This window comes from Carcharhinus amblyrhynchos, chromosome 18, assembly GCF_965287045.1.
Source record: "Carcharhinus amblyrhynchos chromosome 18, sCarAmb.v2.hapA, whole genome shotgun sequence".
In the NCBI taxonomy this organism is placed as follows: Eukaryota; Metazoa; Chordata; class Chondrichthyes; order Carcharhiniformes; family Carcharhinidae; genus Carcharhinus; species Carcharhinus amblyrhynchos.
This window is the reverse complement of record NC_137341.1, coordinates 53,085,736-53,103,337: the sequence shown is the minus strand read 5'-3', so window position 1 is coordinate 53,103,337 and position 17,602 is coordinate 53,085,736. Positions and strand designations below refer to the sequence as shown.

General features: G+C 43.7%; 1 protein-coding gene across 2 annotated transcripts in view; it reads right to left on the bottom strand.

Moving 5' to 3' along the window:
• The window catches only part of abcc1 (ATP binding cassette subfamily C member 1 (ABCC1 blood group)), a 108,877-nt gene that overhangs the window by 31,195 nt on the left and 60,080 nt on the right, over positions 1-17,602 (bottom strand). Inside the window, exons 17-20 of one of the 2 annotated variants that reach the window (XM_080207035.1) lie at positions 8,318-8,494; positions 5,879-6,046; positions 4,598-4,760; positions 3,007-3,036 (exon numbers count right to left, since the gene is read on the bottom strand). In XM_080207035.1, the coding sequence (XP_080063161.1) occupies positions 3,007-3,036; positions 4,598-4,760; positions 5,879-6,046; positions 8,318-8,494 (538 nt within the window). The remainder of the gene's footprint in view (positions 1-3,006; positions 3,037-4,597; positions 4,761-5,878; positions 6,047-8,317; positions 8,495-17,602) is intronic. The other variant, XM_080207036.1, reaches the window with a different exon arrangement.

Genomic DNA, 17,602 nt, shown 5'->3' with positions numbered 1-17,602 from the left:
AAATAACAGCAACTTGTTTTTACAAAGTATAGAAGAATGGAAAAGAACCCTTATTGGAAGTGGGATCCTGAAATTGATATCTATTTCATATGGGCACACAGAGTGGAGAATGTGGTTAAATTTTGATAGCATGGGCTCTCAGCTTGTTGACCTCAGGATCAAGAAGAAACTTATTTACTCAAAAATGTTACCAGTGACCAATTTTAACATTTTAAATGAGGAACCAAGTCAAGTTAGTGCATTGTCTGTTCAAAAATACGCTCTCTTAAAGAAAACACATTTTAATTAAACCTATTTTCACTTTAAGTTGCATTCAATTAACTCGGCAATACTTCAAATTAATTTTCTAAGAAGCAAACCAGTATTACAATATTTCCATGCAAATAAAACCAAACAAGAATGCAATTAAAAATGCAGCAGCACAACACAGAGCATTAAGAATGAAGGCTTAAAAGGACTTTCCAGCCTTTCCCACCAGCTGGATCTTCCAGGCCTGCTGAAAGTAGCCCCCATATGGCAGGTTCCCAGGCAGCAAGATGGGCAAACCACACACAACAGCTTAGGCATCAGTGGAACTGGAAGCCAAGAACATACCGGGGTGGGGGGGAGGTTTACAACTGTGGAAAAATTTGACCTCCTTGATATCCGAAATAGCCCCAACCTTTTCAGTGAATAGCTGACAACTCCAAATTGAAGGATTATATGCGAAGAGCCCTGCATTATAGTCTGTGCATAATACCACAACAAAACAATGGAATTAATCCAGGGAAAATCCAAGCGCACAGTTTACCAGTAGGACATCACCAAGTGAATGTATTAAGGCAGCATCATTTTGAAAGCTGAACAGGACGTGCAGCATCTTAGAAGTCATAATAGCAGCAACAGTTTCACGTCACTTTACAAGACTCTAACAAATCAGTCTTATTTTATCCTTAAGTAGAAACGACTTCCATATCGGTGTTAACGTTCATATTAGTGCAATCAGAGTTGGCATCAGAGAGGTTCATTTTAAAGTAACTTGCTTTAAATTCTGTGGATGATAAGCACTACATGAGCTAAAACAAATGGCACCGACGTTTTCAGGTATCATTTTGCCACACTTGCAGCTTCCAGCTGTGAGGGCAGAGCCTGGCACCATGGACACTCCTCATTCATAACTAATGGAGGGACATGTTTTCGTGGAAGACTCCGAGTAATGGTACTTCCTGCATCATTCCCCACCCGACCGTTACTCGGTGCTTCATCACGCAGCTAAAGCTCAAAAAGCAGATTTCTAACGTTAACTAAGATTAGAAAACAAAATTCAAGCAGTTTGGATATCCAACACATTACCGTTAAAACCAAAATCAGAAAGTGCTAGAAATGGGATCACAAGCAGAGACCATTTACTCCCTCAGGCCTGCTCCATCATTCAATTAAATCATGGCAGTTCTCCCCCTTTGGGGCAACATGGTGGCAACAGGGGCGGCACGGTGGCTAGCAGTGCTGCCTCACAGCGTCAGGGACCCAGGTTCAATTCCAGCCTCAGGTCACTGTCTGTGTGGAGTTTGCATGTTCTCCCTGTATCTGTGTGGGTTTCCTCCCACAGTCCAAAGATGTGCAGTTTAGGTTGACTGGCCATGCTAAATTGCCCCTAGTGCCTGGGGGATTAGCAGGGTAAATATGGAGAGTTATGGGAATAGGGCTTTGGTGGAATTGTGGTCAGTGCAGATTCAATGAGCCAAATGGCTTCCTGCTACACTGTAAGGATGCTATTCTATTCTAATGCACCTTATCACTCAACTAACAAGAGTCTCCTATAGGCTCTTACTGTCCCTATTTCTGGGTGGAAGTGCTCAATTTCTATTTCCCAGTGTCTGAAAAAAAAATGCTGACCAAATTCAGTGAATTACATCGTCTACATAGCACAAAACAGACTATTTATCCTAACTAGTCTGCGCTGGTGTATATACTCGACACAAGCTCCTCCCATTGCATCTACCGCATCTCCACCTTTCAATGCATCTTTTCATTCCTTTTCTCCTCACATTTACTCATCTTTTTCCTTTCAAAGGAATCCGAGCTGTTTCCGTCATCCATTTGGAGGCAGTGAATTTCATATTCTAACCACCGCTGAATAAACAAATGTATCTTTATTTCATTATTGGATTTACTGTCATCTACATGAACTGGGCAAAATGGAGAAGGGAGAAGAGAGAAGAGCACTGGCATTAACTGGGGAAGGGAGAACAGTGCTGGCGCTAAGCAGGACTGGAAATGAGAAACCTGCTTCCAGGACCTGAGTAGGATTTGGGAGCGCTCTTAAACAGCCGAGTTCTTGGCCTCTTGTTCTTAATTCTCCCACCAGAGGGCTTCATTTCTCTAAATCCATCCCATCTAATCCTTCTAAAATTTTAAACATCCATCGATTCCTTAAAACTGAGGGAATACACGCAAAGTTCACACAACCTGCCCTCATAACACATCCATCAATGTCTGACCAGAGAAGGGTCAGGTTGAGGTTTCAGGTAAGGACTCACTGAGCAGAAGGTCATCATTGGCCACCCTGTACACATCTTGCCCAATATTCTTTTCTATTGAAGTTATGATTCTTGGGGTTGACATTCCTGTGGGATTTGAAAATCATGCCCCACTGCCCGACTCAAAACATTACATCTATATTTGGGAAAAATCCAGCTTTGTTTCATTCCGATTTCCAGCACTTCCATATCTTTCCTCTTTGTACAATAAGAATACTAGAAGTCATTGCAATGGGAACAATTTTATCAAAATACTTTGATGTCTGTAGTTTTCTATACGATATACATGGACACAAATAATTTTAAAATTTAGATGTCTGATCTAACAATGAAACATGACCACACATGTCTTTAATTAAGATCAAATTACTCATGCATATGAACCTTGACATTTTAGTTATTGTGTTGGATATACTTACTACAAAACTCATCATGCATATATAGATTTTTCAGCTATGTTGCCGGGTATTAAAAAGACAATACAAACCTTTCTCCTCTTCCACACTATTGACAGTAACTGCATGATGACAAGAAAGAAGGTAGTTCATCATTTTGAAGACAATACAGCTAAACACTACACCTTAATTAGGGCTCACAGAAATATCAATTGTTTATGAATTGATGCAAAAGTAAAATACTATGAGAATTTCATGCATCTGCTTTACATGAAATGATTTCCTCAGACAAAAGGAGAACTTATATTCCTTAAAATCACCCAAAGACTGTATTACACTCTTTGGTAGATATGTCAAGCAAAAATTTTAAAATGTCTCCCACTCCAAATTGCAAAGACTCCTAATATCAGTAACTAATTTCTGACCCCCCCCAAAGCCTGTCCACCATCTACCAGGTACAAGTCAGGAGTATGATGGAATACTCCCCACTTGCCTGGATGGGTGCAGCTCCAACAACACTCAAGAAGCTCAACACCATCCAGGACAAAGCAGCTCATTTGATTGGCACCACATCCATCACCTTAAACATTCATTCCCTCCACCACCAGGTCCGGTAACAGCAGTGCACACCAACTACAAGGTACACTACAGCAACTCTCCAAGCCTTGTTCAATAGCACTTTCCAAATCTGTGACTACCAAGAAAGGGAAGAGCAGCAGACACATGGAAACACTACCACCTGCAAGCTTTCCACCACGGCACACAACATCCTGACTTGGAACTATATTGCAATTCTTTCACCGAGTCAAAAATTTGAAATTCCCTCTGTAATGGAACTGTTGGTGTACCTACTCCAGGTAGACTAGAGCAGTTCAAGAAGATTGCTTATCGACACCTTCAAGGGCAATTGGGGATAACTGGCCTTGCCACTGAGGCTCTCAGTCCAGGAATTAAAAGAACAATTCATCCAGCTGAAAGATTATTGTCCTATGCAGGACAGACTCAGTGCATTTTAACAAATAATCAGAGTGACTTTTCAGATCAGAAGTACAATCAAGATCTGCAACCCTAGTAACAGCTATTACAACTTGCATTTATATAGCAGCTTTAAATGCAAGGGAACACCCTAAGTCAGGGGTACAAAATTGACTCTGTACAAAATCTCTGATTTTGAATTCTGACAAGGCAGGTGGTGCGTGGCTGGTCAGACGAGCAAGAGAGCGAGAGAGCTTGTCTTGATACTCCCCCTGTGAGGCTGGGGTCGGTGATCCAGAGTGTATGGCGGGGCAGGGGTCTTTAAAATACTTAGGCTGAAGACGGAAGTACTTCTGCTACTTTTATTACTTCTAACTCTGGCAGAACCATCCTGAGTTGATGGTTCCCAGCACAGCGTAATTGTCGTGGGGAAGTTAACGCTTCTGGATAATTGCTGCGTAAAACCTTACCTGGGAACTTCAGAGAGGAATTCCCCAGCGTATCTCTGGGGTACTCCCCAAATCCGACACTGGGGAGCCAGGCAGTTACGGGCCATCAGGTTACCAATGATCTGATGCCTGTCGAGCAGTCACGCATACGAAATGGAAGATTTTGAAACTACACCAAACTGAATTCATACAGAGCCGGCAGAAGACTGTATTGAAAAGGTGTTTTTGCATAGCACAATGATATTTTGCAGTAACTCACCATTTTCTGATGGAGCATAAGTACGAAGGAATTCTGCAAATGCCCCATTTTGCATTAAAAGCTCCTTGTAGGTGCCAGATTCTGAGATTTTCCCATCAACCATCACAAGAATCCTGTCCATTTGAGGTAGGAAGCTGACACCATGAGTCACCAGAACACGTGTCTGTAAAATAAAGTTGGTTTTACCCAAATGCATTTATTTTTGTAGGTAGTGTTATAAAGCAGAGGTCGATTCCCCACCACCTCCCACCTGACAACTAACACCAAAACACCCAGAGGTGAGTACCTCACCCTACAATCTGTAAAAAGTGTGTGTGAAGTGGTGTGACCTGCTCTTCAGCAACTTCTAATGATGAAATACAAAATAAATCCCTCATACTCTCTCTAAACTCAACGTGTAACAATCTAACTAACGGTGAGCAAATTAATTTAACTATTATTAAACTGAATAAATCCCTTCTATTAACTATTCCTGAATAAAGCAAGATTTTATTGGAATGTTGTTCAAATAAATACAAATCTCACTCATCAACAAAATAGAATTTAGTCATTCTCTAAATTACAATCAGGTTTTGTCTCTTCCAGGATATTCTGGGCTTTCTCTGTTGATTCTTCTGTCTGGGACTTCTTTCTTCTTTGGTACCTTTGCTACATAGACAGTGCTTTCTCTAAGACATAGATGAAGCTATGAGAGCCAGCAATTAGAGAGAGAGAGAGAGAGAGAGAGAGAGAGAGAGAGAGAGAGAGAGAGAGAGAGAGAGGGAGAGAGAGAGAGAGAGAGAGAGAGATGAAAGCTAAGAGTTAAGAGCTATTAGCTCTGGTAGATGACAGCTGCAGTCCCCTCTTTGTCCCTCACCTTATTCTTACATACCCATGATGACACATCAATATTTTCTACAATAGGGTTGGTTTCAGGTTGTCAAAACCATCAGATTTAAATTTAATAGGTTTTTGGTATCTAGGTGCCTGATTCAAATTGATTGGCTAAATTCAAAAGCCTGTTGCCTTGGTAAAAACTGCAGCTTGCCCTTTCGATATAAATGTCTCAGTTTGGGCTCTCTGTGGACTTCCATTTTTAAATCTCTAAACACAGAAAAAGCGCCACTTTTTAACGCAATCACGCAATGCTTTTCCCCCCCAACCCCCCCTAGCATTTTGGAATTATACACACACCAAATTCTGACTTCCTACCTCCCCGATCTACAATTACTCTCTCCAACTTCACAACAGTAGGGGATGAAAACGTTAACGTCACCAAGTTAAAATCCCAAGGTTGCTCACCTTGTCTTTCAGTAAACCTTTGGGTCCAATTACATTGTCAAAAATATGTCGACCAACATGTGCATCAACAGCAGAGAGTGGGTCATCCAGAAAATAAACTGAATTATCAGAGTACACTGCTCGAGCAAGACTCACTCGCTGCTTCTGACCTCCTGATAAATTCACACCCTGGAAAAGAAACAAAATTCACTCTAACTTAGATATTTAATAATTTGATCCTGTTTACATGAACTTTAATTGATTTGGACAAAAGTATATTATCCATGTTAAAACGGTAAGAAGTCTCACAATACCAGGTTAAAGTCCAACAAGTTTATCTGGAATCACGAGCTTTCGGAGCACTGCTCCTTCATCAAATGAGTGGAGAGGTAGGTTCACAAACACAGCCAGGCATGAGCGTTCGCTTCCTGTCGGGAAACACTTCAGTGGTCACGGGCATTCAGCCTCCGATCTTAGGGTAAGCATTCTCTAAAGCGGCCTTCAAGACACATGGCAAGGCAGAATTGCCAAATAGAAACTGATAGCCAAGTTCCATGCACATGAGGGTGGCCTCAACGGGATCTTGGGTTCACGTCACACTACCTGAAACCCCCACCATACTGTCCGGGTTTGCAAAATTCTACTAACTGCCCTGGCTTGAGACAATTTGCACCTCTTTAACCTACAATTATCCCTCTCTCCACACACAATAACTACATTCTGCACTCTCTCGTTTTCTTCTCTAAGAACGGTACACTTTGTCTGTATAGCGCACGAGAAACAATACTTTTCACTGTATGTTAATACGTGACCATAATAAATCGAATCAAAACATTGTTTGTACCTGCAAAGACTCGCATTCCAACTATTCTTCAAATTCCAATCCGTAATTATCTTGCAATTGTGTCTTTGCCTACATACGCCACGTTTGTGAAACCTACTTCCCCACTCACTTGACGAAGGAGCAGTGCTCCGAAAGCTCATGCTACCAAATAAATCTGTTGGACTTTAACCTGGTGATATGAGACAGCTTATTGTGCCCACCCCAGTCCAATGTCAGCACCTCCACCTCATGTTACAATGGGTCACTGTCAATATCTGACCTCCTTTGGTGCTGCAAATCTTCCTATGGATCCGTATTATAATTCCTGGAGATCTCAACTTTTTACATTTTATTAAACACGAGACTCCAGGATGCTTTGGAAAAAGCGGTGGAAAGGGACAAGTGAAACAAAGAGCCTTTTGCTCTCCAACAAAAGATACAGATTTCAACAATTTGTCCTTTACAATTTTGTTTTAAGTGCAGACAACACTGAGTTTTTTTCTAATTTATATAAATTAATGAGCACCAAACGTGTTGCTTTTGATAAACATTATTTTTGGGGGTAAATACCTAATGTGGACTAATGTAAAGAACATTCTTTATTTCCTTTTTGTTTCAATTTTTCTTCCTCTTAAAATATTTGACACTTGTCAACCAGACAAAGCAAAGTAAAAAGTAAAGTTTATTTATCAGTGTCACAAGTAAGGCTCACATTAACACTGCAATGAAGTTATTGTGAAATTCCCCTAGTCACCACACTCCGGCACCTAACAATAGCCTGCGCATATTAGAGTCATAGAGGTTTACAGCATGGAAACAAGTCTTTCAGCCCAACTTGTCCATGCTGCCCTTTTTTTAAACCCCAAAGCTAATCCCAATTGCCCATGTTTGGCACATATTCAACTCCTGATTTACTCATCATCTATTCAGGTGTTTGTCACTGCTTCCAAATCATCTTAACAATTGAAATTCACCTAGTGGCAAATTACAGCCACAACGTCACAGCAGCTGTTAAACGCAATTGAAGTTCAAATTAGCCATCAGCATACTCAAGAAGTTGAAAGGTCTACTGCTATTCCTAATGTTCCTTTAAGTGCACACAAGTATATCCTGTCACACATTGTGTTTATATAATGCCTTCCACCTTTTTTCTATTATCTGATGGGTGGCACAGTGGTTGGCACTGCTGTCTCACACGCCAGGGATCCAGATTCAGTTCCGGCCTTGGTTAACTGTCCGTGTGGTGCCTCCACATTCTCCCCATGTCTGCATGGGTTTCCTCCGGGTGCTCTGGCTTCCTCCCACCGTCCAAAGGATGTGCAGATTAGGTGGATTGGCCATGCTAAGTGTCTGGGGGGATTAGCAGGGTAAATATGTGGAGTTATGGAGATAAAGCCTGGGTGGGATTGTCGTTGATGCAGGCTCAATGGGCTGAATGGCCTACACTGTGGGGATTCTAATGATTTTAAGATATTTCTGCAAGGTGCAACATGTGATCGAGCAATACAGATCAGTCGATCATCATACACAAGGAAAAGAAATGTCTTGCACCATCAGACTTTTTAAACCTTAGCACCAGACGTTAAAGTCACTAGTATAGGGATCATGCATTTACAAAACGCATATGCATACTGAACCTTCTCGCCTATTTCAGTCTCATCTCCTGCGGGCAGACTCTCCAGGTCAGGTAGAAGCGCACAGCTCTCAACCACACTTCTGTACCAGTCTTCCATTAATTGCTGACCAAAGATAACATTGTCTCTTAAAGATGCATTCTGGATCCATGCCTGCTGAGGGACATATGCCACTGAACCCTGTAGATAAATACAAACAGAGTAATCTTCCCTTTTACATTTTGTTCTCAATGTAATGTATATTTTCATATATTTTCTACTGCAAATAAACAAGCATGACAGTGGATGCTGCGCAATAAACAGAAAAGTTCACAGAAGCAAAATTTTTACTCAATTGTTCCCACGTAACTGCAAGCTGCATCGATATCAATAAAGGTTTAGAACAAAATCAATGAGCCAAGCAAAACAACATATCCCACATGGCATGGCACAGGACGCACTGCGTAGTCTTTTCTCTGACAGGGGCATTCAAGCCTCCGGGCTTTTGATAACAGTTAGGGCATTTGGAATCAGGGGAGAAATGGTTAGAACATAAGAACATAAGAAATAGGAGCAGGAGTAGGCCATCTAGCCCTTCGAGCCTGCCCCGCCATTCAATAAGATCATGGCTGATCTGTCGTGGCTCAGTTCCACTTTCCCGCCCTCTCCCCATAACCCTTAATCCCCTCTCTTATCAAAAACCCATCAACCCGCTTCTTAAAAATATTTAGCGAGGCAGCCTCCACCACTTCAACGGGCAGAGAATTCCAGAGATTCACCACCCTTTGAGTGAAGAAGTTCCTCCTCAACTCCGTTCTAAGCCGCCTCCCCTTTATCTTGAGGCTGTGCCCCCTAGTCCTACTGTCTTTTTTGAGCGGGAAGAGTCTCTCCACCTCTATCCTATCCATCCCATTCATCATCTTATACGTCTCAATGAGATCTCCCCTCATTCTTCTAAACTCTAGCGAGTACAAGCCTAGTTTATTCAGCCTCTCCTCATAGCTCAATCCCCTCAACTCCGGTATCAGCCTAGTAAACCTCCTCTGCACTCCCTCCAGGGCCAAAATATCCTTGCGCAGGTGCGGCGCCCAAAACTGCACACAGTACTCCAGCTGCGGCCTCACCAATGCCCTATACAGCTGCAGCAAGACCTCCCTACTTTTATATTCAATCCCCCTCGCTATGAAGGCCAGCATCCCATTCGCCTTCCTGACCACCTGCTGCACCTGCAAGCTGGGTTTTTGCGACTCATGCACAAGGACCCCGAGGTCCCTCTGCACCGTCGCCTGCTGCAGTTTTTCGCCACGTAAGTAATAGTCCTTCCTACCATTCTTCCTACCAAAGTGGACCACCTCACACTTGCCAACATTAAATTCCATTTGCCATTTCCTGGCCCATTCGCCCAGCCTATCTAGATCCTTCTGCAGACTCTCCACACCCTCCGCACAATTTGCCTTTCCCCCAATCTTGGTGTCATCAGCAAATTTCGACACCCTGCACTCGGTTCCCTCCTCCAGATCATCTATATAAATGGTAAATAGCTGATGGATGTATATATAGATGTATAAATAGATGGATATATATGCTGAAATGTAGAATGCAGAGAGTAAGGATAAGGGGTTATTTATTCAGATGGGAGGACGAGAGAATGCAGTATTCCACAAGGTCAGTGCTGAGATCACGGGGTTATTCATAATTTACATGAATGAATTGGATTGATGAATAAGGTAACTCAATTTCAACATCTGCAGATGATACCAAATTAGTAAAAGGCAACATCACAGTAATGCATCAGACGTTTACAGACTGGGTAGTTAAGTCTCAAATAAACTCCAACATAGATAAATGTGAGGTAATGCACTTTGTTAGGTGTTTTGTTTTGGAGCTAATCCTTCTACAGCAAAGAGTGAAAAAACTGGCAGCAACACCATGCATTACTTATCCAACAAATCAGGGTTTGCTGAGACAGGTGTTGCTTCACCACAGGGCAAGATAGAACAGAAGACAGAGGCTCACAGAACATTATGTGACTAATCACAGAGATGTATTGCTTTACAACACGTAACATTCTTCCCTTTTACTTCAGTAGTACAACAACAAACTTTTAAACGTTAATGATAAACCACTACAAACATCAGCTAGATTACCAAGTATTATCTACATATATACAATTAATACAAGACTCTTTTTGATGGACGCTGATTTCACTTCGGTAAGATACAACATTCCAGAGTCTGATCTTGAACATCTTCGGTGCCCTCTTCCTCATGAGCATCAGGTACTCCAACTTGGAAAGTTGCTTTGCTGTCAGCTTCCAGACAGGTTGGTCGGTCTAGCTGAATAGAATCTGAACTTATGGTAATTCTTGGTCCAGGAATTTTACAACCTTGGATGTCTGGATGATTTGAAATATTCACATTCTCTTGCTTCACGCAAAGGCTGTACTCCTCTAGACACTCCAGTATTTCCCCCAAGTTGCGTACATGTTTCTGCCTGTGATTAGAATGTCATCCAAATAACACTGGACACCAGTGAGGCCACTTAGGGTTTTGTCCATTGATTTCTGGCATATGGCCAATATCAATGTTATTCTGAACAGTAGGCGCTTATACAGAACAATCCCTCATGACTAACAATCATAAGCAGTGGCTGAACTCAGCTGCTACCTTCATCGTAAATAACCATCAGATTTGATGGCTGAGATGATTGGGGTTGTCCAATCACTCATTGCTACAGGTTCAATCACTTTATCCTTAGCTACTTCCTCTAGTTCCACTTCTACTGAGTTTAATTGCATTATAGGAACATAAGAACATAAGAAATAGGAGCAGGAGTAGGCCATCTAGCCCTTCGAGCCTGCCCCGCCATTCAATAAGATCATGGCTGATCTGTCGTGGCTCAGTTCCACTTTCCCGCCCTCTCCCCATAACCCTTAATCCCCTCTCTTATCAAAAACCCATCAACCCACGTCTTAAAAATATTTAGCGAGGCAGCCTCCACCACTTCAACGGGCAGAGAATTCCAGAGATTCACCACCCTTTGAGTGAAGAAGTTCCTCCTCAACTCCGTTCTAAACCGCCCCCCCTTTATCATGAGGCTGTGCCCCCTAGTCCTACAGTCTTTTTTGAGCAGGAAGAGTCTCTCCACCTCTATCCTATCCATCCCATTCATCATCTTATACGTCTCAATGAGATCTCCCCTCATTCTTCTAAACTCTAATGAGTACAAGCCCAGTTTATTCAGCCTCTCCTCATAGCTCAATCCCCTCAACTCTGGTATCAGCCTAGTAAACCTCCTCTGCACTCCCTCCAAGGCCAAAATATCTTTGCGCAGGTGCGGCGCCCAAAACTGCACACAGTACTCCAGCTGCAGCCTCACCAATGCCCTACACAGCCGCAGCAAGACCTCCCTACTTTTATATTCAATCCCCCTCGCTATGAAGGCCAGCATCCCATTCGCCTTCCTGACCACCTGCAAGCTGGGTTTTTGCGACTCATGCACAAGGACCCCGAGGTCCCTCTGCACCGTCGCCTGCTGCAGTTTTTCGCCACCTAAGTAATAGTCCTTCCTACCATTATTCCTACCAAAGCGGACCACCTCACACTTGCCAACAGTAAATTCCATTTGCCATTTCCTGGCCCATTCGCCCAGCCTATCTAGATCCTTCTGCAGACTCTCCACACCCACAGCACAATTTGCCGTTCCCCCAATCTTGGTGTCATCAGCAAATTTCGACACCCTACACTCGGTTCCCTCCTCCAGATCATCTATATAAATGGTAAAAAGCTGAGGCCCCAGCACCGACCCCTGGGGCACTCCACTAGTCACGATCCGCCAATCCGAATAGCACCCGTTGACCCCCACTCTCTGCCTCCTATTTGACAACCAATCCTCTATCCACGCTAACACCCTGCCCCCAACTCCATGTCCCTCGACCTTCTGCAATAACCTCCTGTGAGGTACTTTGTCAAACGCCTTCTGAAAATCTAGAAAGACCACATCCTCCGGCTCTCCTCTATCCACCGCCCTAGACACATCCTCATAGAACTCCAGTAAATTTGTCAGACACGACTTCCCTTTAATGAAACCGTGCTGCGTCTGCTCTATCAAGCAATTCCCTTCAAGATGCCTCGCAATTTCCTCCTTAATGACGGATTCTAACATTTTACCTACCACAGACGTTAAACTAACCGGCCTATAATTCCCCGCCTTTTGCCTGGCACCCTTCTTAAACAACGGCGTAACATTAGCCGTTTTCCAATCATCCGGCACTTCCCCGGAATCCAGCGACGCCTGGAAAATAACCACCAAGGCATCCACTATCACCTCCGCCATTTCTTTCAGAATCCTCGGATGCATTCCATCCGGTCCTGGGGACTTGTCCACAATCAGCCCCTCCAGTCTGTCGAGCACCGCCTCTCTAGTAACAGTAATGTCATTAAGACCCTCCAGTCCTACCACCTTTCCATCACTAACACCCGGCAAATTATTCACGTCCTCCTCCGTGAAGACAGAAACAAAAAAGTTATTCAATACCTTAGCCATATCACCATCCCCTACCACTTTCTCATCCTGCTGGCCTTCATAGCGAGGGGGATTGAATATAAAAGTAGGGAGGTCTTGCTGCAGCTGTATAGGGCATTGGTGAGGCCGCAGCTGGAGTACTGTGTGCAGTTTTGGGCGCCGCACCTGCGCAAGGATATTTTGGCCCTGGAGGGAGTGCAGAGGAGGTTTACTAGGCTGATACCGGAGTTGAGGGGATTGAGCTATGAGGAGAGGCTGAATAAACTAGGCTTGTACTCGTTAGAGTTTAGAAGAATGAGGGGAGATCTCATTGAGACGTATAAGATGATGAATGGGATGGATAGGATAGAGGTGGAGAGACTCTTCCTGCTCAAAAAAGACAGTAGGGCTAGGGGGCACAGACTCAAGATAAGGGGGAGGCGGTTTAGAACGGAGTTGAGGAGGAACTTCTTCACTCAAAGGGTGGTGAATCTCTGGAATTCTCTGCCCGTTGAAGTGGTGGAGGCTGCCTCGCTAAATATTTTTAAGAAGCGGGTTGATGGGTTCTTGATAAGAGAGGGGATTAAGGGTTATGGGGAGAGGGCGGGAAAGTGGAACTGAGCCACGACAGATCAGCCATGATCTTATTGAATGGCGGGGCAGGCTCGAAGGGCTAGATGGCCTACTCCTGCTCCTATTTCTTATGTTCTTATGTTCTAAAGGACCAACGTTCACCCTAGCCAGCCTCTTCCTTTTTATATATTTATAAAAACTCTTGCTATCCTTTTTTATATTAAGCGCTAGCCCAGCTTCATAGTTTCGCCTACCTTTATCAACTTCTTTGTCAATCTTTGTTGACATTTAAACCTCTCCCAATCCTCTTCTCGCCCACTACTCTTAGCTACTCTAAATTCCTCCGCTTTTAATTTAACACTTTCCTTCACCTCCTTCGTTATCCACGGCTTATTACCTCTCCTCCTACTGTCCTTTTTGACCATCGGAATAAATCTCCGCTGAGCACCAAGAAAGATCTCCTTAAAGATCCTCCACTGCTCCTCAGCAGATCCTCCCTCCAACGCGCTCTCCCAGTCCACATTCGCCAATTCTTCTCTCATCCTACCGTACTCCCCTCTATTCAAACAAAGTACGCGTGTCAGGGAACCCACTTTCTCCTCCTCCATCTGCACCAGAAACTCCACCATACAATGATCACTCTCCCCAAGAGGATCCTTCACCGCAAGGTCCCTAATTCTACCCGCCTCATTACATAGCACCAGATCCAAGATAGCTCGCTCCCTCGTCAGCTCCAACACACACTGTTCGAGGAAACTATCCCGGCAGCATTCCAAGAACTCCTCCTCGAGCCCACCGCATCCAACACGGGTCGACCAATCAATATGCAGATTGAAATCCCCCATAACTACGGCTGTCCCATTCCTGCACGCCGCACTTATTTGCGCGTTAACAGCCCGCCCCACCTCCAGATCATTATTTGGGGGCCTATAGACGACACCCACCAGCGTCTTCCTCCCTTTGCTGTTCCTAATCTCCACCCACAACGATTCCACGTTCTGCTCCTTGGCTCCAATATCATCCCTTGCTACCACCGTGATGCTATTCTTAATCAGCAGAGCTACGCCCCCCCCCACCTTTCCCTCCTGCCTATCCTTCCTAAACACTTGATAGCCCTGTACATTCAGCTCCCAGTCCCTGTCACCCTGCAGCCACGTCTCTGTAATGGCCACCAGATCGTATCCATTTGTGTCGATCTGCGCCACCAGCTCATCCACTTTATTCTGAATGCTTCGTGCATTCAGATAAAGTGCTTTCATCCCAGCCTTCACCTGGACCCTATTTGCCGTAACGCCACCAACCATACTCACGTCCCCTACTCCCTCTATTATTGGGACATCCTCGGCCTCTTCCCTTACCTGTACCCTCTCCTTAACTTTAGACCTCGTAACATCACCTACCCTCGCACCCTCCCCCCCCACAATTAGTTTAAAGCCCTGCCTACAGTCCTCTTTACTCGATTCACCAGCACTCTGGTCCCAGCACGGTTCAGACCAACCCCTTCCAGCCCAAACAGGTCCCACCTACCCCAATACTGGTGCCAATGCCCCATAAATTCAAACCCATTCCTCCTACACCAATCCCTGAGCCACCCGTTCACTTCCTTAATCCTGTCAACCCTGGTTTGATTTTGAGCTTTGCCTCCGCTCCAGTCGTGAATCCCGAGATATTCTCGAACACCTTCCTGTACTTCTCCAGAACTTTTTGCAGTGTGTTCTTGCTTTCAATTAACTGGTTAATTGCTCCCCAGTTAAGCTGGATTTTGTGTAACTACACACTTCTAAAAAGTGCAGAAAAATTTCCCTTTACCATTTGAAGGTTTTAGTGGTATGTTTTAAGATTCCAATTGTATATGCTTTCTGGGAGGAGACCACCATCCATTCTGTATTTACATCCATCTTTACTTCATTTCTGTCTAACTTTGACTCAGAACCTTTGTATATCCGTTTTTATGGATAGAGCACCAAGTTTCAGTTCCTGGATCTTCTCCAGTTTGGTCTCATCTGAGAAATTTTTGTTCTCATTGGATATTTTATAAGCCCCTTTTGTAGGTCTCGACACGTTTTCGTATTTGCACAAAGTTAGCAAAGTCTGTCGTGTCCAACACGCTTTTGTCATGTGACTCTTTTTGCCACAGTTTTTGTATTTATTTTCTCTGCTCTAACATTCATGGTCCCCACCTGGGCTAAACCTATGGTATGATTGTATTTTAAGAGGTTTCTTCCTGTCCATTTCTATCTGATGTATTTTCACTCCAGCTCCAAATTGAGAAACTTGTTTCATAGCCAATTCCACGGACACAGTGATCTCAACAGCAAGTTTTAATGATTAAGAGCTTTCGGTGATCAACTGTCTTTGAACTGCTTTATTTCGAAGTCCACAGTCAAGCCCATCTCACAGAGTGATTTCAAGGATCAAGCCAAACTCGGTTCTTCACCAGTCTTCTTAATGCTGTGATATAGTTTTGTCCTCTTCTTGGCTCCATCAATGGAATCTGAATCCTTTGGCAATTATTACTGGTTTAGGTGAAAAGTGACTTCCAAGAATCTTGGTCACTTCCTCGTAGGTTTTTTCAATCAGGCTTCTCAGGATGGACAAGGCTCTGTAGCAACGTAAAGGGTGTTACGCCCTATGTTTTCTCGTTGCCTGTTTAAAACTGGTCTTTGTCAACCACCTTGCTGGAAGGTACATCTCATCGCCAGTTTTCTTTCTTACCGTTATGTTTTGAGATCTGAGCCTCTTCTATAGCAAAGAGCAAAAGAATTGGCAGCCACATGGTGGATCACTAGACCAGCAAGTCAGAGTTCATTGAGATACATGTTGCTTCAACACAGTCCAAGATGGGAGAGAGATAGAACCCTGCGAAAGCTTCTGGTGACAGCACATCATCTAACTATCACAGAGAGATGCATTGCTTTACAATACAGTATAGGTGATATTCATCTATACTGTAGAAAATAATGAAATGAATGGGGTACAAGAACAAAGGGACTGTGTGGTACAGGTAAACAGGTCAGCAAAAACCACTGAAAATACTAAATGCGCTCGGATTTCTTTCCAGGGATAAGGAACTCAAAAGTAATGAAGATGTATTAAACTTGGACAGAACTCTGGTCAGTCCAATCTTGAGATTACCATGCACAAAATTGGTCTCCATCAATAAAAGGTACAAAAAGGACACAGGAAGACTGGAGAAAAGTACAAATACAATTTACAAAGCTGGTACCAGAGCAGAGAGGCTGCAGTTTTCAGCAACTTTTGTTTTTGCATCAACTATGGTCCTTCCCTAACTGCACTGTAAGTGTACCTACACCACTTGGACGACAGCAGTTCAACTAGACAATCCACCACCACCTTCTCCATGGAAAATAGGGATAAGCAACAAACGCAAGCCTGGCCACAGATACCCATATCCCATGAAAGCATGTTAACTCTGGCATACACAAGCACATACTAGTATGTTGAACAATCTTCAGTTCCATTCACTGAGAAAAATCACACTTACAGGTTCTGTTTACACGAGAATTGTACAAATCTTCCGAAAAGGACCCAAATTCAGACAGCGTACATGCAAGTTTGCAAGGCTGAGACTCAGGAATTCTCAAGTATGCTCAGTGGCTATACCATTAAAATTAATATAGCTTGCTAGAGAAGAGCATTAGTAAACTTCTGGAGCTCACCCAGCCAGGACCACCCTACCCATTCAGGCTTTGCCTCATACAGTTATCAGGGGCCAAGTCAAAAGAATCCCAACCCTCCGTGTCAGATATACCTGACCATGTTTCACTAATGGGGTTGGCTAGCTGGTTGGTCATCAGTGACCTGGTGTACTATATACTTGCATTGCTCAGGGAACAGATTACCACTGTGGGCAATGATTAGTACAGAATCAGCAGATTGCCACAAATTGCAAGCAAGAATGTGCAACAGTAATCCAATCATAGCTAGCATGAAACCTTAGTTAGAGGAGTGTGTGTTCTTTATCCAGCCTCTAGGTTACTGTTGATCTGATGATTCAGTTAGAACATTTTATAACTGGGGTAGCACTGTGGTTTGCACTGCTGTCCCAGTGCCAGGACCCAGGTTCAATTCCGGCCTTGGGTTACTATCTGTGTGGAGTTTGCACGTTCTCCTTGTATCTGTGTGGGTTTCCTCTGGGTGCTCCGGTATCCTCCCATCGTCCAAAGATACGCAGGTTAGGTTGACTGGCCATGCTAAATTGACCTGTCTGTT